At 47.3% G+C, this 27,356-nt stretch overlaps 1 protein-coding gene across 1 annotated transcript in view; it reads left to right on the top strand.

Annotated features, from left to right (window-relative positions):
- Nucleotides 1-27,356, top strand: part of LOC144129665 (uncharacterized) — a 59,157-nt gene that overhangs the window by 785 nt on the left and 31,016 nt on the right. The window contains exons 2-3 of the mRNA XM_077663796.1: nucleotides 2,701-2,810; nucleotides 12,019-12,128. Coding sequence (XP_077519922.1) covers nucleotides 2,701-2,810; nucleotides 12,019-12,128 — 220 coding nt within the window. The remainder of the gene's footprint in view (nucleotides 1-2,700; nucleotides 2,811-12,018; nucleotides 12,129-27,356) is intronic.

Here is a 27,356-nt window from a genome sequence, read left to right as displayed (position 1 = left end):
ATCTCCCCTAGAAATTTCAAGTGTGCTTTGTCACTCTGGAATGTTCAGCATTCATATATTTTGAATATTCGAATATTGTAAGGAACAGTTATGGAAATATTCAAGGTAATAGTCCATTTTCTTATGATGCGGAGCAGAAAAATGTCTTTAAAGTTATTTCCATCGCTCTAATTGAGTAGAAAGCCACTGGCTTAAAGCCCTTTCATGAATTGTGTAGACGCCTAACAGGCACCGCACCAAAGGACACACACACGCACACACACACACGCCCACGCACACATGCACACACACACACACACACACACACACACACACACACACACACACACACACACACACACACACACACACACACACACACACACACACACACACACACACGCACACACACACACACGCACAGAGTGAGACAGACAGACAGACAGACAGACAGACAGACAGACAGACAGACAGACAGACAGACAGACAGACAGACAGACAGACAGACAGACGGACGGACGGACGGACGGACGGACGGACGGACGGACGGACGGACGGACGGACGGGCGGGCGGGCAGGCGGGCAGGCAGGCACGCAGGCACGAGGCACGCACGCAGGCACGCAGGCACGCAGGCACGCAGGCACGCAGGCGGGCAGGCGGGCAGGCGGGCAGGCAGGCGGGCAGGCGGGCAGGCGGGCGGGCGGGCAGGCGGGCGGGCAGGCGGGCAGGCGGGCAGGCAGGCAGGCAGGCAGGCAGGCAGGCAGGCAGGCAGGCAGGCAGGCAGGCAGTAGATGAGTCCAAAGAGGTGGACTCCCCGTTCCACTGCTGTACCACGGGTAGACAGACAGACAGAAGAAACGAACATGCTTCCCCTAATCGTGTAGCGTTAGCGTCCAGAGCCTGAAGCTAAGCCCGCCTGTGATACCGCTGCAAGGCGCTGCTAAAACGCTGACACGTTGGTGTGCCTGCTGAACTGCTGTCAGGTAGCGGGATAGCGGACAGCTCTTCGCCACATCCGTGTTCTGTTTAGTTCTTGCGCCACTTGAAATTCGAACCACCTCTTTCAGTAACACCTGTTCATTAAACACCGACGTACCAAATGTAATGTTTACGTTCCTCGTACCACGCTGCTCACGAAAAGTTTCCTGCATTTAAGGAGTCGGAAAGCTAAGCAACGATACCGAAATTCTGCGGAGCCTTGCCTGGGTCTTAATATCTGCGAAGTGATGAAGCATAAGCACCCCTTGATTGCACTTCCCTGGTCCGTAGCTTGTTCGTTGTGATTCACAGTGTAGAGTGACTGCATTGCGAAAAGCGTGACGGCGACAAAATGGGCAGCACCGGTCCTGCCTCGAATGTTCACCTCTTTTCATCTTCTTTATCATGCTGAAATCGTTCTACACTATAGACCGAATCCCATGTCTCGCATACCGGCTCTGAAATTTAAGGACCGTAGCTTGAGCTGAAGTGATGTATGTCTGGAGAGCACGTTCAGATCTGACAGGATTCGGGAAGACGTTTTGTGGCTGGACGCACGCCTTTGCACGTCCTTTTTTAAGAAATTTTCATGATCAGACTGATGTTCAAACTGCTTTTTGTAGTTGCTTTGCTAGGTTATCTGCGGAATCTTTGCTGCAGTGTTTGAGTACTTCAGAGCCCCATTGAGATAGGTTTGGTGATTGAGGAATGTGTGGCGGCAAGATTTGCGAAACGACAGCTGCGAAGTTGAAATGACAGTTATGACAATTATCAAACCGTAGGCCTATGCCCCAAGCCCCGGTTGAGATGAGTCCCTGTGACACGTGTTCTGTCCTTAGCCGAATGCCCAAATGCAAACAGACGACGCGAAGCTGATGAAACCTGGTTTCCATCAGGTACAATTTCCACGTAACAGTGCTGTCAGTAAAAGTTTTTTTGGGCTAGTTGTCGCATTTTGAACCTAGGAGAAGGAACAGCGCCAAAGCATGCAACCACACACGAAGAAGGACAAGACACAGCGCTTGTGTCTTGTCCTTCTTCGTGTGTGGTTGCATGCTTTGGCGCTGTTCCTTTTCTTAGGTTCACAGTGCTGTCAGAAAACTGCAGCTCTGAATCGAAGGAAAGAGGTGAACAAAGTTGTGACCCGAATGTGGAGATAGTAGGTGGCAGCAACGAAATAATCCTCGTGCCTACGGTGCCGAAATGGGCGAGGCGCGCTGACTGCCCCGTTCATTCATGCTGTCAGCTCTTATTACTACTGCTAGAGGAGTGGAATGAACAGGAGCAATAAGATATGAGAGGCTGTGCTGCCCTGGCACAGTATATAGCCTTTTTGAAGTTCGCCTTTCATAGAGAGTACGCAAATTAATGTAGACTAATGAGAGATTTGTCACAATAATTACAGAAGTTAGATCAAACTACTATGCAATGACCGGGAACGAAATGCTCCCCTAATGCTTAATAAACCAAATTATCAGTTAACGCCACAGTGGAAGCTCGCACCCTGATCTCTACTCTATAATGGTTCTGGTAAGAACGCAGCATTGAAAACAACTAGCTTGATTTTCGTAATAACCTCGGGGTTCTAAATTACCTGTCCATGGGGGCTCAAAATGCACCTCCGGAGGGTACTCTTCAGCCAGAAGAGCAGGGAACCTTTGGCGACTGCCTAGAGCAGGCAGAGAGGGCAGCATAATTTTGTGAACGTTGCTCACTGGTTTGTTCATTAATAATCCTTGCAGGAAAAATTCGTCTCCAGGGCCGCAGAGAGTCAAACATGCTTGGACCCTCGTTCAAGTATTACCTTAAGAAGTCTGTGTGCGTCAGGGCACACCAACAGCTGCGGGCCCAGGTAAGATCACGAGGATGAAAAACTGGGCGAATTGTCACGGATTCATGCTGGACGAAAACGCAGCGCGACACGGGCACAAAAAATATGGTCTATGCAGTTACGCGTCAGCTTAAAGGAACGCTGCACTCGAAAGATCTCAAGAACTGAACTAAACTGGCCCTGGTTGATTCGGTGCTGGTCACTTTTTAGTTTAGTGTGCTAGCATTTATAGTGGCCATTACCCGCATTTTGGCGTTGTGTGTTTGTCAGTCTGTTTGTCCGAAGCCGGTTTAGTGGCAGGCCGCCTAACCTGCCAACCGTGTCAGGCGGCAGCCCATTTATTCGTGAGCGGCTGCTCGGGAAGAGCAACCTGGGTCGCAACCCAACCCAAGACCCACCGATGGCAAGACCTGCCATAGTACCTGCTTTGTTCCACTGCTTATCTGCCCACGGGGTGGCTTACTTGCCAAGGTGTCGCCGGTGGTAGCCAGGAGAAAACATGGGGCGCTAATTAGGCGGCATCGCCCCTATGCGCGTCGAGCTAAGCGGAATGAGCAGCAGCGGAGGAAAATGCTTTTTCAAATTATTCTTGCGCAGAGCTAAGCGGAACAAGTTGGGCTGGTATTTAGGCGGCAGCCTCGTACAAACTAATAGGTCGTATACCTCCAACCGACAATTAACGTCTTACTAAAGCACATATCCGCATTTGGCCTAATTACCTAAATCGACTGACATTTTTAAAGCGAAAGCTTTACTACTGCCCTCCGTAGCTTCTTCGCCGTGTACCCGAGTTTTACCTCGAACCGAGGAGAAACCGCGCGACAGCTATATATGACGCCACTCAGCCGCCGCCGCTGAAACCGAGCGCTCGCCTCTATTTCTATAGGCCGTCGGCGTTCATTGTGTTCATTGCCGTTGGAGTATAATTGACAACGTTCTAGATAGACTCCGATGATTTTGAGGAAATTAAGGCGTATATCTGGCTCCCTGAGACAATGAACGCCTCAATCGCGCTTTGAGGTGCGTGGCGGTGGTGAGAGAGAGGTGTGGGCTGCATTCATTAGCGCTTACAACGTTGTGGCAGACACGTGGCACTGCAGCAATAGGCCGCAGCGTTCACGCCACAGCTTTCTCTCTCTGACCAGGTTCAGCCACAGCAGTAGTTAAACCGCAGCAAATTTTTGTTTTCTTTTTTGGTATTGAAGCATTTGATTCTTGTGATGATGTTCCACGTGTTTGATGGCATTTGAGTGCGCGTGCTTCGAGTAAAAAAGGTAATGTTTATGTCAGCCCCAGTTGTGTGCATCTCCCTTAGTGTGTTGCGCTCTGCTACCACAGAGCACAAAGAAGGTAAGCATCCACACACAGACAGCGCATTATCGCGACGGGCGCACCGTAGACGTCATAGTAACGATCGGGCAGGCGTCGGCAACCCACAATCTCTCCACACTTTCCTGCCACGCAGGCAAGCTGTGTAGTGACGATCCATTCGCGTCTGCGAGTGTCGCAAGGTCGCACCACGCGACCAAGTAAAACGGAATTTGCGAATTAGGGCATCAGCCCGGGGATCGGCGACAGGCGGGAAAATTATTCAGGTTTATACGTATTTTTTTTCACTGTTCTTATTGCGGTCTTACAGCCAGGCGCGAAAAAACAATGACTACGAGTGTACCATCGATGGCATTCGGCATGCGCACCGCGTAAAGTGAAATGAATATCTATGGGTGCCTGCGTCAGTAACACTAAAAAGTAATGCAAGATAACGTTTACAACATTCGAATCAGTGCGTAAGGTGCTCCAGTGGGCCTTGTTCGGCTCAGGTTGGTCGTCCCGAGCGGCCAATCATTAATTTTTCTGTCACCGGCCATGGTGAGCAGTTCGCTCACTAAAATATGCTTTTTGAGTTAGAAGAGTGCTTTTTTTCCGCATAGCATTGTCAGTGGTGTAGCACATCGTGAAACAACTAGGACATGCCAACTAGTAGGCTGGCCAAGTAATATTGAATAGTTAACTTTTTCACTATTACTGTTAGGCTCCTTAGTTATTGAGAGGCGTGCAGCGCACCGTAATTAAGTAATAGCGATATCAGTTTCCAGAAACTCAGAAACGCAATACCTTAAGCCCGCCAAATTTTGGCGACTTCGAAGAGCTATGCTCTGTAGAAGTTGCTTTCCCTGCAAGCTTCTTGAAACAGCGTGTGTTTTGGCTCGATGCAGCCACAAAATAAGCTAGTTCGACCACGGTGGAGGAGTAGGCAGACTGCACTACCTGTGCACGGCCAGGCCGCTGCAGCAGAGCTTCCGCTGTACAAAACGCAGCCGACCTTGTAGATGACAATCCGCGAGGTTTTCGCTGTAGACGGCTCCTACCTGATGACGGAGTGTGGCGCTTCGTGGAGACCATTCCAGGCAAGCTGGCTGTTGTCAGGTGTGTGTCAGGTGTGTGTGTGTGCTGAAGGCTCAGCTGCATGACAGACAGGGGTGGGCGATAGGCCCAGAAGCTCCATCAGTAGTCATGAGGCGCCGTTCTTTCGGAGCTGGGCCAGGAGTGGGACGCATTCAGGGGCATGGCTCCTGCGCTCTAAGTGGTTAAGAAGCGGTTTAAAGGTCCGCAGGGACACCGGCTATGAACGTGTCTCCGAGAAAGTAGCAGCCATTTGGGATGAGTGGGACAATTAAGCCACAGAAGCCCACGGCTAAGCAGTGATCAGCATCCCGTCTTTACTGCTTGGGGCAGGGAATACAACACTTAAGATGTGGCCATAACACTTAAAAAAATAAAGGACGCTTAAGCTTCGCCTTTAAAAGTGGAACACGACACTGTGTTGCGGCACTGCCAGGGACTCCACGGAACGCCATATCGCTAGTTCGGCGCAACGCCTTGCCCGTTAGACAAATCGCTCTGCTACGTACGGTGAAACGGACGCGCGGAGCGGCAAACCACGTAGAAGCGCTGCCAGGCGCCTTGCCAAAACGCGCGGACTCACGTAGCAGTCGTCGTTCGTCGGGACATCGTTCTCGACAAACCCGATGCCACGAACGCCAGCATAGCTTCCGCACCGAACGGACGGGCAGCAAGCCGCAAGCTTCGTGGTGAACGCGCTTTGAATGTGCGCTGCGTTGTTCGCCACTCACCCCGTGATTCCCGCGCGCCCGCACGGCCCCTCTGCGCCCGAACGAGAGATACGTCAGACGCGTCACTTCCTTTCCTTAAAATCAATTTTCATTTCATTTTCCTTTCCTTACGGGGCGGTTCGGGTGTCCACAGAGATATGTGAGGCGGCCTCATTTCCTTTCCTTAAAACCAATTTTCATTTCATTTTCTTTCCCTTGCGGCGCGATCCGGGTTGTCCGGCGAAATATGTGACAGGCGTCCCTTATTCCTTTCCTTGCGCTGCCGTCGCGCGCTCTCTGTTGGGGCACGGGCGTACATTGCGAGGAGGAGGAGGAGGGATTTTTCGCTCACGGCCGATGATTCTGGCTTTTCTGCGGCCCGAGCTCCTTAACGCTGTCGCGTTAAAAGGGTAGTAAAATGGTAGCAAGTAAAGCAGTCACTAACTCTGGCTGTGGTTTATTACTTTACCATTTACTATCCTCTTCAAGTTAGTAAAAGTAAGCCATTCATACCTTCTTTACTACCTATGGCCACTAAGTCAGTACCTGGTTAGTAACCGTTCCCTTAGCTCTGATATAAAGTCACAGAATATAACTGACACAGATTGTGAATAAAATGGCGTTTAAAATACACATACCTCCAGCCGCGGGGTGTTAGGTAGAGTAACCATGTTTCTACAGTGGTAACTTCATAATTAAGGCCGGTAGCTTTGCTCAACGGGCAAGAGCCACTAGCGCTACCCCGTAGGTGAGAGTGAGATTTACGGAATACTGACGGAGAAAGCTTTACATGTGCAGCGCAGTGCGTGTACATGTCACGCTTGTGTGACTCTGATTTCTGCTTTTCTTGCTTTGTGAACCTCTGTGTGTGCCCGGTGGGGCTGTTTGGTGCCATATAATTTGTACACATAATGCGCCATATGTATAAGCCCAAGTGTGATCCCAAATTGAACAAGGGAGGGGAAGCCCTCAGAACGCTTTCCAACGTTTCGACAATAGGACTTCTCTTTGTCCAAGTTTGTGATTTACGCCAACATTCTGGTAGCTCTGACTGGTGTCGGCAGTTAGTAGCCGCCACGGTGGCTCAGTGGTTATGGCACTCAGCTGCTCACCCGAAAGATGGGGGTTCGATCGCGGCCGCGGAGGTCGAATTTCGATGGAGGCGAAATTCTAGAGGCCCGTGTACTGTGCGATGACAGTGCACGTTAAAGAACCCAGGGTGGTAAATTCTGGAGCCTTTCTCTACGGCGTCCCTGATAGCCTCAGTCGATTCGGGATGTTAAACCCGCACAAGCCAAACCGAGAATTAGTGAGACGGAACTTATAGCTTTTTATTTTTCCGGTGTGCACAAATTTAACAAGCCACGCCAGCACACCGTACCAAGAACCTAAAGACAGATATGCATAGAGTAAAGAAGAAATTAACGGAACGACTTGGAAAAAGTGAACAAATGCTGAAGCCCAGTAGACTCTGCAAGCCTAGCTTGAAAGCAATTAACGTCCCATGAAACACATTCTAGGTGAGATGCCATCCCATATAGTAGTTTCATTTCATTTTCATTTATTGAACCCTAAGGCACGAAGGCATTAAAAATGCATTAGTTGTTTGTTAAAAACATCATTCTCACAATGGGGCTGAGGTTGGACGAAGCGACGTCAAATACTCGTCTTGGTCTTTGGGTCTATTCATACTCGTGAGGCCTACCATGGACGCTAGGTGCGTACACAGTTGATGTGTCCATAAATGTATTTGTACAGGAAAACAAGGTGCAGCGACCGCCGTCTACTCTGCGAAAGTGTCTAGTCCCAGGCCGCGCAGGGTAGCACTGCAAATGTTTTCAAAGGCGGACAAGCAGTTAGGAAAAGCCATGACGCGCCTTCTGCACATTCACGAGGAGTAGGCAAGATGGGCAGATAGTGTCTTCAGACACCGGAGGAACGTCTATAGGGAGCACAAGGCTGCGGCAGAAAGCTACATAGCATGTTATATATCGGGTAAGACTGGGAGCGCTTGTCACCACGCCTAACATCTGCTCTTTAACTCCAGAATGTGAGCGAAAAATTGAAACTTGGCATCCAGCTGGACACCTAAGTCACGAAAACAGTTACACCCGTAATGGCGTCATTGTTGAGAGTGTAGAACAACACAATCGCATTGCTCTTGCGTGTGAACGATATAATTACAGCCTGCTTTCCTTTCGCGATTGGGTTCAACCTATGTGCCTTACACCGCCCGTGGACGGAGTGCTCATACTCTTGGATCAACCTGCAGTCGGGGAGAAACAGACATATCCTAATATATTTAAGTCGTTAGCGTAGAGCGAAGTCTGCGAATGAGCAATCCCACCGTAGAGGTCGTAGAGGTTCATCAGAAGAGGCCCAAAAGTTGGATCCCTCTGGAACCTGGGGAATCCCAGACACCGCGGTGGCTCAGTGGTTAGGGCGCTCGGCTACTGATCCGGAGTCCCCGGTTCGAAACCGACCACGGCGGCTGCGTTTTTATGGAGGCAACCGCTAAGGCGCCCTTGTGCTGTGCGATGTCAGTGCACGTTAAAGATCCCAAGGTGGTCGAAATTATTCCGGAGCCCTCCACTACGCAATCTCTATCTCCCTTTCTTCTTTCACTCCCTCCTTTATTCCTTCCCTTACGGCACGGTCCAGGTGTCCAACGGTATATGAGACAGATACTGCGCCATTTCCTTTCCCCAAAAAACCAATAAAAAAAACCCAGATGCTACGCTGAAAGGACGAGAATTTTTGTCCACCATTAGTCACCCGTCTTATCCTGCCGTTTTTAGGTCGGTAGCAAACTAGCTACAATGTGATTTACAAAAGTAGCATGGGGTAGCTATAGTAAGCCAGCTGCTATATGATTTACAAATGACTTAAGGCCCACAGTAGAATATGCTGGGCGAGTTGGTTTTTAACTTTCATAACTACAGCGCTAAAGACGAAACAAAAGAAACATACAAGTGACACAATAGAACGCTGACTGACAACTGAATTTTATCGGACAGCCAGGAAGCTTTTATACTTGCTGGCTACCAGAAAGAAAATAAAACACAAAAAACATGCACGGAAGCAACTAGTGCCGGCGGAAAAGTGGCACGTGTCAGATCTCGCAATCAAGTTGCCAGTCAGCGTTCTCGGTTGTGTGACTTGTGTGCTTTCCTTCTGTCTTGTCTTTAGCGCTCGAGATATGGATGCCTCAAGGCGACAAGTTTTCAAGGACGATTCAGTGTTCCTGTACGTCTCAAGTCTTGCTGCAATCAAAATAAACGGCGTCAGCCTCCTAATGGCAAGGGACTATAGGAGCAACACTGCTCAAGAAATTAAGGTTAGTTTCAATAAAATGACCTGTTAGAGAACGTGTTCATAGTCAAGAAAGGTGTATTTGAAGACAAACGAGAGACACGAATGCGTGAATCACTACCAACGCCTTAGCAGAGGAACGCAGAAGAGGGACGAGCCAGTAGCTTCCGCCAGTAGTACTCACTCCTGGCTTAAAGGTCGAAACCACGAGAGCCTCCTTCCATGTGGCAGTAAAGCTGACTTGCTGATATTAGAGGCGCCAGGATGTTGCAACAAATCTTAGCGATGAAAGCAGGAAGGTCGTCAGCTCCACCGAATGTTTTTGATGATAAACTACAGATAGCGGCAGTAAGTTTATCTTAAGTGATTAGGCTTCATTATGGAGTGCGATCTGACGCTCCGTATAGCAGAGGCGCTGGTGAGCACAGAGGATTTAAACATCTGGCAGGTATCTAACGCCCTCAATAACGTAATCACCTTTAGAATGCCGCTCCGCGAGTTCTACCTTCAACGATTAATAACAGGACGCCCCACTCCAGTTGTAGCCAACACAGTGCTGTGCGCATGTGTGATTTAATTCCTCTAAAATGAACTAATCACGCGCACAAGCTGGACAAATTTCTTATTGTGTACATAGTTTGTATATGTTACTTCTCCCCCTATCCTCTCTTCCTGTCCCATCACCTCTTTCATTAAAGTTCTCCATTCTGCCTGCTATCCTTTATTTCCGCTGCCCCAGCTCAGGTGCTTCAGTATCGATGGCTGATGCCGGGGCTAGCAAAAATCTTTTCCTTCCTTTTTACTATTATTTTAATAAAAAAACCACTACTACCACCACCTTTTCGAATGCAAAGTCACCCAGGGAATTAGGGGCTCGTTTCTCGCGCTAGCAAAGCGTTTTAAAAACCTGGGATGTCGCGTAAGGCTTTTCGCAACAAAATTACGAGTCCTTGTCGCATCTGAACAGCCTTATTTTAGTTTCGGCCATGCAGGCTTTGAACTGAGAAAGTCACGCATCAATGGAATTTTTTCAAGAAGCTTTTGCAAGTGAAGCTGCCTGCGCAAAGAAAATCCGAGTTCGGCAGAAAAACAGAACGAATATTTTTTGTTACGTTTCTTACGTGCGCGAATAATTTCTGTTTTTCGAAGATTCTTCTGACGCTTGGTTTATGGCGTTTGACGTCACAAAGCGACTATGACTATGAGGGACTCCATAGTGGAGGGATCCGGGTAATTTCGACCGCCTGGGCTTTTTGAACGTGCAATGACATCGCACAGTACAAAGGCCTCTGACATTTCGTCTCCATCGCACTGTGACCGCGCGGCTGGGATCGAACCCGCGTCTTTCGAGTCACTAGCCGAGCACCATAACCACAGAGCCAACGCGGCGGGCACTTTTGACGCTCGAGAGAGCACGCGGTGGAACTCGCCCGCTTTTCCGCCCTGCTATAGTATGAAGCCCACATTTTGGTTGGAGCGGCGAATCACGGGCCTGTTGTTAATTGGTAGTGCACCGACCGTTATGCATGTGAGTGCAGCGCTCGTGGTGGCGTGCTCTGTTTTAGTGATGGAGCATGTGATGGATATTCAGTGGCGTGGGTGTGAATAGTCGTCCTATTTTCTGGTCCGATGGGGAGTCAGTGCAGCACAGTACATGTTGAGTTGAAGGTGTGTTAATATGTTGAGTTCAGACGGCAGGTTCCTTACGGTTAAATGGATTGACGGAGGAAATAATACGGGCCCCTGAGGCACTCCGACGTTTAGTGCTTATGACATGCGTCGAAAGCATGCCTTGCTAACGCAATTTATCGGTGATGGTCAGGAATGAGCTACCACACTGTCTGCTCAGCAGCGCATGCAGTTCGTATCCAATGTGGTGCTAGCCTCGCTGCGAATACTGTAATGTTCTCTGTATGGTGTCAGCGGCTTCAGACGTTTTTCGCATCGTGAAGAAACACAGGGAGGCTTCCCCGGTCATTTTTCTGTGAATACTCGAATTCCGGAGAGTAAAAAATAAAACCACAAAAATTCACCATGCACACTGAATTTTACGCCAAAACATGGAAGAACGGAAAACCAAACATGAGGCCTGCTTCTTGCGCGCCCTTCTGCCAGTGTCATTTATTGGGCTTTACCAAAACGACGCCGTCATGAGGTTCTCCATCGGCTGCCGTCAGTCGCCAGTGAAGGCACTTGGCGCCAAATTGAGCTAGATCCTGAATTATAGACAGTACAGTCATTTTCATGACTTTGCTGACGCTCACTTTCAACTTGGTCGCTGTACTTTGACCTCAGGCCAGTGTAAAAACAGACCGGCTCCGTCGACGGTAGCGAGGCGTGCACGGAATATCTTGATTGAACTTGAAGGCAGATCTCCCGCCTGGTTGCCAGCAGCTGAACGCGGAACAGGGTTGTTTCTAATAGGGAGCGCACTCACTATTTGGGGTTCATGACGACCGCAGTGCCAACCGATGCGTCGGAGGGCGCGCCGGTGACGTGCTGCTTACGATTGCCAAACACGGGCTGGACGCTCCGCTTGGGCAACTCAGTGATATAGTGTCATACTTTCATTGACGTCGATAAATATTACCTTTGCTACGACATGTTCATTGACGGTAATTTCGACGAGTATTTCTTAAGAGTGCCTTGCGCCATATGCTGGCGGCCAACAGTTGTCTGCCTGCCTGCTTGCGGTCCAAGCGTTGCGCAACGGGTTAAAAGCAAAGTTACGTACCGGTTATTGCATCCGATACACAAACTGATACGACGTGAACAGCTGACAGTGAACGCCTCTGGTCTTCCAGGTGGGTGGCCCTCAGTCAGTCCGGATTATCTGGCGCCCCGTGGGACCCCGAACACCACCACGGCCACCCCTGCCCCTACCAGGGAGAAAAAAAAATTTTGCGGTGCAAAGGTGAGCAACGAGCGCATTTCATCTACAGCGTATGCCCACCGACTTGCCTCACACCTTGAGTGACCAGCGTTCGCTTACAGCACATAGTTTTCATGGGAGGAAACGTGCGGGCTCGTTTTGTAAGCGTACGTTTTGTGCTTTTGCAAATGCTGAAAAGCTTGAGACTATCTTTCGCATCTTCAAAAATATATTTTTTTTTTCATACAAAGTTTTGCGCGCAACGTTTCCCAGCTCGTCGGAACAACCATAAAGCCGCGGGCTGTGAATACAGCGTTCCGGTCAGGGCCGACTCCGCGTTCTCACGCCAGACCCATTTCGTGTAAGTCAACTTTGCGCCCCAACATGTACGCAAAAAACGCAGGAAGCTTGTGTTGCAGTGTGCGGGCGCATATGCGTGCATGATGCCCATCAGGATCGGCAACAGCCTTACGGAGCGACGCCACTTCTTGCCCCTTTTACGCCGAGAGCGTGTTTTTATGCGTTAGGCATGGCGGTTACGGCTGCTCACTGCGTAGCCTCAGAGAGCCGGGAAAAGAAAACGCTGCGTGCTGCCATTCCCGTTCATCCGCTCGAAGAACAGAGATGTGGCCGCCAGGCGCTTGCGATGTCAGGACAGCAGCTACGAGACGGCTGTCTTGCAACGTCATGATAGAAGGTCAGTGCTGGAAGTTGGGGTACCTGCTTCTGAAAGGCCTTTTACGCTTCATTGTTGAGCTGTATCCAGTCAGTCGACGCTCCGCCATCTCCTGCGCTGCGTGCGGCTTCATTCACAGAAGCCGACCGGCTTCGCAGCTAGCAGCCCAGCCGGCTGCGCGCTTCGAGGTGTCTGACCGTCCAGAGCACGAGCGGGCCCGCCGAGCCGTGGGAAACGCGAGCTGTTGACCAATGTTTTTTTGCCAATTGACGCCTGCCCTGAGCTCAGCACTACTGCTGGCACCCCTCAGAAACCATCGTGTGATTTTCAACCATGAAATTTCAGTTACTACAGACACATTACTGCGATTGCTACTGCGATATGCAGACGGCCCAGGACACCGTTTCGTGCCACTGTTGGTGTAAAACGGTTCCGCTCGTGCCCTCGTGTGCGTGCCTGTGTTCAAAGTGTCGGATACAAACCGGATAACCAAAACGCAACCATACTATACCTCACCTTAGCTATACAAAAATGCTGCGTCATCCTTCGCCGAGTTAGCCGGTCCTCCGGTGGCGTCGCGATATGTCAGTGAACGATGGCTTTGGCGATGCGGTTTTGCAATATGTTCTGTTGAATGCACTGAACGACGGCAAACACATTGGTTAGACGCCTTAACAGTGTGGAAATTGTGGTATGATGCAAACGCGACTGCGTTAATTGATTTCAATTTTTGATCAGGTCAGTGCCGGAGGTTCGCGGACTCCATGTATAGCTACAGGGTGCGCTATTTATTGAATACGTGGCTCTGGATGCGGTATAGGACGTCTTGGATGCGTTCCCTGCAGATGTCTAAAGAAAACAAAAGTACGAAGGTCTGCGGAACAAACATCCCCAACCACCTCGCGCTCCCCTGGGCGTAGAAGTGATAGCAATAGCTTCAAGACGTTGAAATATACTATACGATACCGTACCGTATTGTACCGTGGGGTGCCATGTCATACGATGTCATGCTATGTCATATCGTTTCGTACCGTACCGTATCGTCCCACACCGTGCCATGCATTCATACTATACTATGAAAGCTGCCCCGGTTGCACAGTGGTGATGGCGCTCGGCTACTGACCCGAAAGACGCGGGATCGATCCCGGCCGCGGCGGCAGAATTTCGATGGAGGCGAAATTCTAGAGGCCCGTATGCTGTACGATGTCAGTTCACGTTAAAGAACCACGCTTGGCCGAAATTATCCGGAGCCCTTCACTACAGGGTCTCTCAGCCTGAGTCGCTTTGGGACGTTAAACCCCCATAAACCATAATATACTATGAGTCTTGCCTTCTTACACACACGAGGTTTTAATGTACATCAAAACCGTATACTATACCGACGCCCGCTAATTCGGAAAACCAAATAATTCGGACACAGTTGAGTTTCCCCTTCAGGTGGCGATGAAAAGAAACACCTTGTTGATGACGAAACTGGGGTTTCTTTATAACGTGGTGGATTCTAACTTGCAAACATTCACCTTAATCGAGCAAAGGAGAACTTAAACTATTTACAACATAAATAAAACAAGAAGAAACGATTAAGCAGAGAACTACTTACAACATGACTAAACCGTTGATCAGAGGAATAGTTAGATGGATAGTACTTTTATTCATGTCAGTTCCCGTACACCAAAATCAGGCCTGCCAAAGCCTCAAAGGGCTTGAGTGGCAGCGCATGGCAGACAGGGAACATTGGAAAAGCAAAGGAATATAGAGATGTTGGAACGAAATCGACAAAAAACTTAACACAGAGAGACAAATAGAGAGACATTACTATATTACAACATCGAAAGGGATCACAGTAATGTGAAATTAAGACAATAAAATAAACTCTGGTTCAACCCAGAGCGCATACGTTTAACCCCTCTGTCCCCGCCCTTAGCGGGGAGAACAACCAATAAGGTAACAATCGACCCTCCTCACTAATCAATAATTACGGAAAGGAAAATAAGGTTTCCGCCGACTAGTCACAGATTGGGGAAAGAATATCGACTAAACAATAGTCGGGGAAAGGAAAACCAAAACTCTGCAATTCCCTCGATCAGCCAAATATTTGGGAAAGGAGAGGTTGCAACCAAACACACAAACAAAACAAGCGCCACTGTCATTCCCCACCGCATAGAAGTTACTACATTCCTAACCTTGACATTGGTTTTCTCTTTTGCACGCATGCATGCGAGACAAACGTATGCCGAAGGAACTATCACTGAAGACGTTCGGTTCTTTACACAAGAAAAAAAAAACAGTCGTCAAGGGAATAAGCGCTTACCGGTCATTTGATCCTACCCAGGCGCATCTCTCGCATGCCCGAAGCCTCGGTAACCCCTTGGCGCCGCATGCACGTCGACCGCCGTACCTGCCTAAGTTTCTTCAGTACGGGTTATGCCCTTGACGGCACGAAGAACACAAAGACATCAGCCGCAAGAAGCGGAGACGAGGACAGCACGGGTCCCTTTGTTAGCGACACGCCGACTTCAATACAGCCGCCGTGGAGTCCCCGTCGGATGTCCCTCTGAGGCTTATAATAAACTGCACCTCTCCACAGTGCACATCCCTACAGTGCACCAGTGTGACTCACAACCTTAACCCACATCGCCCCCTCCCCCACGCCTTTCGCATCACACCTTTCGTTCTTTTGAGCCCCCTACCCCCATAATTAAAGACGCTAGCCACTGCCCCCAGTCAGCCCTGATGAAGGAGCCGAGCTGGCTTCGAAACTTTGGATTAGAGATTAAATTTTTTTGGGTGGAGATGTGCATGTTAATATAAGTCTTCAAACTCAACCAGATAGTCAAATCTGCCGAAATGTTTAGCTTTCAACCTCCTGAGGCTAAGTGGCTCCAGAAACGCGGCATTCCTCGCAACCAAGAGACTAAATGGCGCCATGGAATGTTAAGCGAACTTCACAGACAGCTTGTCCAGTCCATTCAAACCAATCTGCTACTCAATAGCGGGAATGCCGTTAATTCGGAGCAGTCTGGCTGCGCTGCGGCTAATTAGAACACTCGGCGACATGTCCAGCATTCTTGGATAAAAATTTTGAATACTATAACTCTGTAAGGTAGTGTTATAGAAATATTGAAGGCAATGGTCATTTCTTCAGATGCGATGCAAAATCTTGCTTTTAAAGTTTTTCCCATCGCTCTCATCGGGTTTTCATCACATTTAATTAGGCACCAGTTGCAAAAATCGAGCTGTTTCTGAAAGTCAGTTGGTGTCAGTTCCTGGTGAAGACACACATGACAGGGGTGGTAGCTGTGTCTTGATAGTGGCCTCCAAACTGATGCCGGGCTGACTCCGTGCGCGTTGGAGATTTCCCTGACACTTGCTGCTGTCCTGATAGAAACGTACGCGAGGACATCAATTTCAAAATCGTTGATTGCGATCCCTGGTCTCTTCCTTTTCTCAACAAGACCTGATTCAGTAGAGCTAAATTTATTTAATATCGATACGAACGTGGAATAAGTCGGCACACGACGGCCAGGATGTTGGGCAGCATACAGTCTGAAAGCCAGCTCAGCGTCCATTTGCGCGCTCACATAATCGATAGCCCGTTAGCAATCGGTGAATTAGTGTTATTAGCATGCACAAATTGCCAACGGTTTAGAAGGAAAGATTTAATCCATTGGAAGACGTTAGGATCGAGATTAAGATGGCTCAGTTTATGTAGCAGCAGTTTATGGCATACTTTATCAAAGGCTTTGGAAAAGTCCAACAAAATGCAGTCAGCGCATGATGAGTTGTCAAGTATGCGGTATAGCTTATCAGTAAAGACTAGTAGTTGAGTTTCACGGGAGTATGTTTGACGAAAACCATGTCGCGCAGGGTTGCAAAATGAATTCTCATCGAGAAAGGTAACGACATTTTTGAAAATGATATCTTCTACTAATTTGCAGCATGTGCTGGTGAGCGAAATGAGACGAAAGTTTTGAAGGGAGTGCTTACAAGCGGACTTGTGAAGTGGAACCACCTTCCCAATTTTCCAGTCGTTAGGAAGGCTTGCTGTGTCGAGTGACTGCTGAGAAAGTTTGGTTAGTATAACTGAAATATAAGCACAAGTATTTTTTTTTGGAATTTAGCGATAATCGCGTCGGAATCAGGTGAAGAATCATTTTTAAAGGTTCAATTAATTTGGCTACACCAGGTGGATCGACAGTTATAGGCGACATTGTCGGGAACCTGTGGTGCGGTATGAATGGAAGATTAACGCTTGAAATGGAGGAAAAGCTTTCAACGAATCTGTCATTCGGCACGGAAGCACCAAGGTCATTTGGGATAAGTTTACTGGAGGCGTCTTGTAGTCTAATTAATGGGTCGTTCGCAGGGTGTACAACGCACCAAAATTTTTTAACACTCGTTTTCTAAATAGCTGGTAATGTGGCAGAGAAAAAGTTATTCTTTGTAAGTTTAATCGCGTTGACGTAAGCGTCGGAAGCAGATTTGTACTTCGCCCATTACGCATTAGATGGTGAAAACTTCGCGCGGTGGTATAAACGTTTCTTTTTGTTAGATAATCGTCTTATGTGAGAGTTGTGCCATGGTGCTTGTGGATTAGAGGTGACGTTGCGCTTTTAGATATATTTATCAGTTAGTTCGTGAACCTTCGTTTTCAATGATATCCAGTTATCCCCGACAGAGCAGTAGTCTGAATTTGCAATAAAGTAATCAACAAATGTGTCCTGTTCATCGTTAATAGCGGTAAAATGGGCGAGTTTGTAATCCAGAATGATTTTTTTATTTTATTAACTTTTGGACGTGGTATGTAAATGCAGAAATTGAGCAGAACGTAATCGCTGATGCCTGGAAGATATGTTTTGTCAGTAGCTAACTCTGGATTAGTTACTAGAATTAGATCGAGAGTGTTCGAAGCGTTATTTACCGTCCTCTCGTAACTGAGTTAGCGAAAATGTGGCGCATAGTTTTGCGAATTCTTTAGCTTGATGCGAAGGGGGAGATGACGAAGGCGGCTGAGCTGTCCATAAAATAGTTGGAAAATTAGTCCTCAAGTAGAAAAAGCGGTGGTGACGGAAATCGTGCGCGAACAAGATATATAGCGTCGTGAAGTTTCTTAGTGATTGTGGACGAATAAGAAGGAGAACGGTAACAGACGCCAATAACCAATCTGAGGATGACCTATCACTATTGATGGAAAAATTAGTCCTAGTTCGCTGAAGACTTGGATACATGAAGATGGAATGTCTTTGTAAATGGCAAGTAAAGCACCACCGCCGCGCTTAGCTGTCCTATCGCAACGATATACCGAATAGCAATGAGCGTTGTGGAAGATTTCGGAATCTGACACATGCATTGGGAGCGAGGTTTCCGTTAGTGCTATAATGTCAGCTGAGCATGTGTCTATAGCATAAGATAAAGAAAGATGCTTGTTAAGTAGGCTCCTGACGTTAGCATAAAGAACTGATATCGACGATGACAACTGTCCATTACCCGTCGCGATTCCCTATAGGTGCAGCGCAAGATCCAGTTACGGAATCCAATGCAGACGATTCCAATGCAGATGATTCGCCACGTGCCACGATTTCTTCAAACGTGTCCGTGGTAGGGTTATACAAGAAGCATTTTTTATTGATGTGCAGCTTGTTATATTGTATCTTAAAAGAGCGAGGGCCAGCGTGATTATATTCGAATTCTCGAGCCTGGCGCGCAGCAGGTGAGAAATCTTCACTGATAGTGATGTTATCTGTTTTAAATTGGTTACGAAGGGTTAATATCTTGTCTTTCATTTTAGTGTCCAAAAATTTAGCTATGATTGGTCGACACTTCTCTTCTGGAAAAAACTCCCAGGCGATGTGCACGTTGAATTTAACTCGAGGAGCATACTTCGACAACCTTAGTCAAGGCTTCCAGGAGTTTAGATTCAGTATCTGCCCAAGTCTCTTCCGCATCGGGTGTACCCCTAAATATTGTTTTCACGTCGCGATCTATCTTCTGCTTCATCAAGGCGAGACTGCAGCAAATCATTTCGAATACGTTGGTCTTCTACAGATTTCTTTAAAGGTGAAAGCTCTGGACCCATGTCGTCGAATTCCTTTGCCTTTTCTTCGAGTTCATCAAGCATCTTGCACATGCCAGCTAACTTTGATTCGATGTTCTTCTGAGTACTCGTAATGCCTTTTATTCAGCTGCTAATTCGACCTGATCTTTTGAGCTTTGCAACGGACGAGAAAGTACATCCTTGAGCAGCTTAAACATAACTTTCATTTGATCAGATGCATTGTCTGGCAGGTTGTCTATGTCAAGGGAGCGAGTCGTAGGACCCGGGTTAGATTCAACGTCGCCAGAGCGCAAAAGCAGGAAAATCATTGAAAAACATTCACAAGCAGCATCAAAGCACACCCGAGGGCACGGGAACAGAAGTAAACAGCGATCGTCGCATTTCCTAGCGTGCAAAGAATTGTGCGCACAAACCTGCAGAGTGAAGAAACGAAGCATTGGAGGCATGCCGATGTCACTGTTCCCGTGCCCACTGAAGGGAAAGCCAGCGTGTTGTCGCTTTAAATCCGGTGTGAGTGGCGATGCCATCGTCGATGACGCTGGACGGGTGTGGACGAGGGATTCTATGAAAAGAAGAGCCTGGCCGGGTAAAAGGCTGAATTTGTCGGTGAACCGAAGCCCAGAACTTGCAACCCCCGGACCAGAGAAAGACGTCGAGTCAGTGCCTGCAGCCGGCGAAGTTGATATGCCGAGCGCCAGCACAGCCTGCACAGCGAAAAAACGAGGCATTGGAGGCATGCCGATCTCACTGTTGTGGTGCCCACTCGTCATCGCCTTGTCCACGGTATCAAACTCCCAAATGGCACTATCCACCCTACAATAATTGAAAAGTTATTTAGTGAGTTTGTTAAATGCCTGGATAATTAGAGGGGTTTTGAAGCATACTGTGTCCACGAGGGCAGAGAGCGTGATCGTACACATATTTTTGTGCTATATGGAACCCTATATCCTCAGGAATTTGTGAAACTTCGCTAAAACACCCGGTATATACACACTCAGTACTTTGCTGTGTGGCAACGACGTAGAGGTAGAAGGAACAAGTCGGGCTGCCCTTGTTTGTAGTAAAGAACAAGGTTGAAGTAATTATATGCGGTATTCGTTCTATGGCGCTAGTGGACGCTATATATATATATATATATATATATATATATATATATATATATATATATATATATATATATATATATATATATAAATAAACATTCCCCTATGCACCTTGGTTTCGGTGACGGTTTGCTTCCTTAATATGTTTGTCAAACGAGCCCCTCATTTCATTTGCCTTGTCTGCTAATAGCTTAACGGGGGTCTCGGTTCTGGCAGTCTTGATGCCATAGGTAGCTTAAGAGGGTTCTCGCACAGTTTCCGCCCTCGCCGTTAGATGACGTTCTACGTCACACTTGCGGTATTACAGGACGTGCTACGTCCACCGCTATGGACGAGGGTGGCGCTGGTGAACACTCTCAAGGTTCGCTTACACGCAAAACATAAATACCCACGAAAGCAGCAGATTGGACAGCCGTCGCTGTAGCTCAGTTGGTAAGAGCACCGGACGCGATATTCGGAGGTTGTGGGTTCGGATCCCACCGGAGGCATGGTTGTTTTTTCTGCTGGTTTATAAGTAATTTTCTTTAAACCAATTGATTGGCATTAGAAATAACAAAAAATAGAAAACATTCCCCTATGCACCTTGGTTTCGGTGACGGTTTGCTTCCTTAATATATATATATATATATATATATATATATATATATAATTTTGTTTAAACGATTTATTAATCTAAGTAATATTATCCCGCTGATAAGCACAACACAATAAAAAAAATATCGTGCCCCTATGCAGCTTGGTTTCGGTGACTGTCAGCTGCCATCATATATATATATATATATATATATATATATATATATATATATATATATATATATATATATATATATATATATGTATATATATATATATATATATATATATATATATATATATATATATATATATATATATATATATATATATATATATATATATATATATATATATCCTAAAGCAGGACTGGCATTACATTGGAAAGAAAACAGACGTGGTGTAGAAACGTTACGTTTCTTGACGTTCCGAGCCCGAACCGACCTTCGTCGAAACAGAGCTGCGGGCAGTCTCTTTAATGTTTATGTTGGCGTTATCACTATCTGCACCACTAACGATGAATATAAAAAAGCTAAATTGGGGTGAAATCATGCAATCGAAAAAGCGCTGTTATGTATCAAGGCGTGCTATGTATCAAGTTATGTATGCGTTCTTCCATCTTCGTGGAAGAGCCGAGAGGGGGCTTGGGAAAGAATACAAACCCAGCAACAAAGGAAGCCGGACAAAAATGCTTAAAGGGGTGTTTGTTTCTTTCAATCGGGCGATGGTGCACCCACCGCTAGTTTAGCCGCCTAAGCTAGATATGGTAAAAAAGAGCGAGAGAGAAAGAAAAGAGGGGGAACCCGAAAGATTGTTGCTAGCGTGAAAGACAACAGCTGACAGAGTAGCCAGAAGGAAAAGAGAAATGAGGAGGGGGGGGGGGGGGTATGTGCCCTTCGCAAGAAGTGTTATCTAAGCCTTTTGCCGCGGCTACTTGGCAGCGACGAAGTCGCAGCGGCAGCGGTGACAAAGCATTCTTTACATGGAAGCAAGCGCATCGAAGCTTTCGCGATAGTAGCGCCGCCTAGTGTCACAGCAGGGAGTTAAAGGCTGTCGTACGTACGGTCGTTTTTTGTGCGTATCCGCAAGCATGCGAGTCGCACATTTTTCGCCTTCGTGCGGACGTGGGGCAGAAAGGCGCGCGATCAGTTTGCTGCTTGGGGGAGACCCGGACGGTTCCAGCGTTCCTATTGGTGCGCCCGGCAGTGCCTCCCGTCTAATCGCTTGCGGCGGTACAGGCACGTGTTTGAAGCAAAATGCGTAGATATCTTGCGGCAGAAATTACCATAATAATTTCGGCGTACTCGTGCATTTGCTCCTATATTTTTCATGACTGGGCATCGGCTCCGGAGCAGCCGTTCAAGCAAAATCATAAATTCACTGGAACTCAGCGTACCAGTGACTTTACAAAATCAAGGCTCCCATAGCCTCTTGTGGGCGAAGTGCGAAAAGGTCAGGAGAGCGTTTTACTGCGCACCGATTGGCGCATGCTTCTGATTCGCACTCACTTCAAACTCTGTCATCTAGACACCACACTCTCTGACCAGAGCCTGTTTTCTTTAGGTTGTCTACGGTGCGAACGCCTCATCACCGCGAGTGGCAAAACTATGCGCTCCGCGTTGAACATAGCGATCGCCGCGATTGAGCATTCTTAAAGACCTCAATGAAGCAAAAGTAACGAAAAGCTTTGAACTTTCCGGCTTCCCTCCTCTCCTCGCGCCTCGCTGGATAACAGAGCCTCCCATTGGCCGAGGCACCATGATCACGTGCTAGATACCCTCAATATATAAGAGTCATAAGCGTAAGCGTGCGCGCATAGCATTTTCACCGAACAGCGCTATTAAGTCGGTGTGCTGCTTAACTAAAGGGACGATAAGAGACATGCACCAAGGAAAGACTGACACAAATAGGCCCATAAATGCGTGTTAGCTTTACAATGCACTAGTTTAGCTAGCTAGAACTAGCTTGTACAGAGAGTGCAAGTTACCTTAAATGCAACTGTAGCTGCCGACACAACTACTGTGCAAATCTGGCACGGTATTACTAGAAATAGATTGTGATGAAAGTTCCAAAGGAACAACGTTATGCATAAGAGAGCCAGAGAGGATGATTTTGATTTGCCGAGCTGGGCGAGTAACTAAGCACTTTATTACACCAATTTGTTTTAATAATGATTATACGTCAACGGTCCTAAATGACAACATTTCAGCGGTAAATTTTTACATGGTGTGCAAAGTGGAGCTTGAGGAGTTTGTAATTTACTAATAAGGGAGTAATTACCCATTCGCGTGCAAGCACAGCCATACGGCTACAAAGCAAAGCTTTGTAGCTTTTCTTTGTTTTATGTAGCACGTGGGTGGGTGCTAATGAGTAATTACTCCCTCATTACATGTCTCTCCACCTCGAGGGATTCCCTTAAAACATTGGACCGACACTGTTCCCACTTGGAGTTTGCCCTGCCATGTGCTAGCCGTCCCTGATAGCTGAGCTGGTAGAGCGACTACCCCGGTGAGTTGGTGGTCTCAGGTTCGAAACGGAGACCAGGACAAATTCTCGTCTAATTACGAAGTTTCTGTGGGGCCTGTATAGCTTCCCTCTGTAGCCGTATGGCTGCCCTTGGGTAGATGCTGATGAGTAATTACTCCCTTGTTACAAATCTTCTCCGCCTTGGGGAATTTACCTAAATCAATGGACCAACATCGTCATTTACTGCGTGGATTTTTGCATTGACCAGGTCAAAAGACAAGACGTTAGTAAGCCTTGTGAGGTTTCAAATTAAATCAGGTGGTTTATTTCTATCAAACAGATGGAGGGGAGCGCCATTCTAGCCTTTCACGGAGAAACAATGTAACTTGAAATGCAGTGACATGAACTGAGGCACAAAAGTGCTTTTGCGTCTAATAGAGAAGGAACCTTGAGTCGGAACAGATTAGTTAGTTATGGGAGGTAAAGAGCAAAACAAAAACTGCAGTTTCTTCACGAGATAAAAAAATTGAAGAGTAATCTTTAGTGCTGTGACACTGTAGCTTCAAAAATAGTCTGAGAGAATAAAACTAGCGGCTCAGATCTGGACTAATCCCAGTATTCTAGCGAGGTTAGATTCATATTATTAGAATGCCTGTAATGGGTGTAAATATGGGTGTAAATGTATGTGTGTATGTATATGGGTGTAAGAATGGGTGTAAATATCCTAAGTTCTGTGTGGGTGTGTAAGGATTATTAGGCAAGACCATGCCACATTGTGAGCCATATTGTTAGCTGAGTATTTTAACCAGTGTACAGAGAACACCCCTTTCTCAGCAAGGCCTAATAAGTGGACAAAATGTTGTTATGCTGAAAATAAAAAATATTACTTGCATTCTTAGTAACATTAGAAAACAGGCCATTCTAGAGCATGAAAAATGTTGTTCTGGAGAATTGAAACGCTGGTACTGATTGCAAGGTGGCATACCGCATCTAACTTTCATTGCAGGCATGTGGCAAAACATGGAAGGGAAGTTCATAATGTGTGTAATAATAAGCTGAGGCCCAAGGGAAATTGCTTGGAGGTCGTCTGAGGTTGCAGGAAAAAACAGTATATTTAAGAATTAGCAAGAAAAATCTGCCTGCGACTGAATGTTAAAGCTGGAATTGAGTTTAGAGCTTTTGGATGCAAGTTAAAGCTTAAGAAAATCAGCCTTACATAAATAAAGGATCTCATCACATGATTTTTTTCAGTCAAGAAAAAAAGCATCGAGGGGGATACTGCAAGTGAAGTATAAATGCATGTCATGAAGAACGAGAGCAAGCTGGCTTTTGCAGGGATGTGTTCCAAAAGCTTGCCGATTTCTATAAATCAACTTAATGAGCCAAAGCAGTCTAGCAGGCAAGAGTATGAACTGTATTTTGTGATTTGAAGCACATGCTAATGCCACAAATAGAGCCACAGGTGCTGGCTGATGATTGGCAAGACATATGCAGGGGCCAAGCTACGATGAGGCAGGAAAATATATGCACCGTCATGCACTATATATATGTACACCGTACTTACTGTCCTGCTGTAGCCTTCTGTAAGTTTCACAGATCTTGACCTGAATGTACTGTCGGGCGAACGGGTGGCAAGCTGTCATGCTGAAACCAGCTCTACAGGGCTCAATTTGATATCTGCTGTCTAAAAGTGGTGTCACGTAAAGTCAGTCGTTTTTCTTCAGCCGCCAAACTGCTGAACTTTACAAAACATCCTTGTAATCAGCTTTCATAATTTACAAAGACAAATGTACTTCTCGAGTCACCTAGTTAAATGTGTAGAAACATAAGCTGCTGCCATACTTTTTTGGGCTTAATATGAAGTGAAATACTCATGAAGAAACAGACACATAGGTTGACACAAATTAAGAACTTGTACACAGTGATCCAGCCGTAATTTAATTGCGGCAATGATTATTCTTTGTAATCGCGTGATGCCATTTTGTCACAACCTAAACCGAAAGGGCTAGACGAAGTTGTTTTCAGTGGCCCAATCATCGTACAAATATTTTTTGCTTACGTAGGTCTCCACAGCGAGCGGGAAATAAAAAAATGACTCTCCAGAAAAGACATTTGCACTTCAGGCCGATGTTTTCCCACAGGTTACTCAGTACCGCCAGCCATTCGTAACCCGAGCACACACCGTAGAAAAAAATGTACTGAATGGAGCACCAAGGCACAGGATGGCGACGCTACTGTTTTTCCGACGGCCGTATGGCCAAGATCGTGTCGCTTCGCACACACGGCAATTCTCAGGCACAATGCGCGCACGAACCGCGATCAAAATCGTTGATGGATACGTAGCAGACTTCGCGTAAAAGCACTCGCTCTGATCGCAAACACTTTCTCTACGCGGACACTTGTCACTGTGCTGCGCAGCTTATGCACGCACCGCAAATTCACCAGGGACAGCTGTTACCCGCCTGCTATCCATGATGATCCTTACAGGAATTACAAACGTTTGCAACAACTACAACAGCTCCAATTAAACACTTCGTGACACCGCCTCCACGTAGGTCTTGCGTCGGCTTGAAGAGGCGCTCAGTCAACTCGATTAGCGTAGATGATTAAGTATTCTACTAGATGAACTGTCACCGGCCGCTTCTGTACGTGGCGAAGTTCGCAGTCGCTCTGTACACAAGTAATATCACCACTTCTGAAAAAAGACATAGCGCTACAAGTACACGCACAAAATGACGGAGACGAAGGACAGGCGCCAACCTCCAACTGCTTATTCCGGAAAAAGCACATGTTTGTGTATGTACTTGTGTGTATGTACTTGTATATGTACTTGTGTGTCTTTTTAAAAAGTGCAAAACCAACTAGCCCGGCAACATACGTTATTGAAAAATCAACATGTGGTCAATATAATATGTTTCGCGGCCACCACCTACACCTCGCTCCTCATTACAATCGAGGGACGGTCACCTTGCTCTGGCAGGAGGAGGAGGAGGAGGTACCTGAGACGTCACGTAAAAGGCCGCCAATAGCTGCAATACGGTCGCCAGCCGAGCCCGCTCATCTGCACAGAAGTTTAACCAATTTTCTGGTCGCCGGACCAGCTGGACGCCTACACCCACATTCTCACAGCCGGTTTTTCGCTTCCTCTGTCGACTCGGTCGCCACCGGAGCCGACGGAGGGGGATGTTTTTGAACCGGTTTCGCCCCAAATCTGGCGGCCGGCGCCGCTGGGCCCTGCTCTACGTTTCCGTGGAGCGGCGGCGACAGAGCCCCGCCCCACAAAAAATGTGCCAGTCACAGCGCGAGCTCGCCTCACGTGACCCACGGCTTGCTTGCTGCGAGCGAGAGATGGCGCCGGCGGGCGTCGCGGATTAGAGTCACTGGAAAATTTTTTTCCAGTGACTCTATCGCGGCTTCCCTATCACTGCTTTGGCGGCGGCTATGCGCCAGTGTGTGGATGCGCGGGCGCAAAAAAAAAGCCCCCCCCCCCCCTTTTTTTTTCACCGTCGGGAGATGCACGCGTCTTGCGCCCCGAAAGCGCCCGCTGCGAAGGAACAGAGGGCGGATGACGGCTTTATTTTATTTGGCAATATGCAAAGCATTCCACATAAACGAGTCTGCTATGAGTTTTGTGTTTGCACTGGGCGCGGGATATACGATAAGCGAATTTGCATCTGTTGCGCTCAAGTAGCACCACTGTTATGTATTTTGGTTTATCGCGCTATCTTTTATAGCTTGAAGAAAAAATTACTCGGATGGTACCTAGCTGCGAACAAGAAGTTATTATTTAAAAAGCTAGCTAGTCAGTCTAAACTAATTAATTGACTGTGCAGTGCGAAAACTAAAGTTAGGCAGGGTTTAATCATGGTTATACCAAAGGTCGAGCGAAAGCATTTTGGCAATGGCCCGGACGAGATTTGGAGGTCGTCATCGTGTCGGGCACGCTCAGTTATGGTTGCACGCTCAATATGGCTGGACGCTCAGTTATGGTTGCTCCAATTCGGCCGAAGTCAAATTTTGGGGCTAGGCAGGGTCAAGTTTAGAAACTGGCATCGTATCGAGCCCATTGAAATTAGCCTGAAAATAGATTTTGGTCCAAATCAATGCAGGTCAAATTTCGGGAGGGGGGCAACGTTTCGGAAACGACCTGGGTCTAATTTGGAAACACCATCACAATGGTCATAGTCAAAATATGCTTGTCATCTGACTTAAAGTTGTTGCTATGAAATCGCTAAGTGCGAAAGCCGCTTCAGTGTCATATGCACACACCGGACTGAAACTCAAGTCTTGCTGAATGGATACTGCAGAGTAGGCCACACGACCCCAGCAGTACTGAACACATTTTACGCGCCTAGGACACTCCTTCAGTTGTTAAAAACGTGGTTACATTTAGCTGG

Source organism: Amblyomma americanum, chromosome 1, assembly GCF_052857255.1.
Source record: "Amblyomma americanum isolate KBUSLIRL-KWMA chromosome 1, ASM5285725v1, whole genome shotgun sequence".
Classification (NCBI taxonomy): domain Eukaryota; kingdom Metazoa; phylum Arthropoda; class Arachnida; order Ixodida; family Ixodidae; genus Amblyomma; species Amblyomma americanum.
This window is presented reverse-complemented; position numbering and strand designations above follow the sequence as displayed.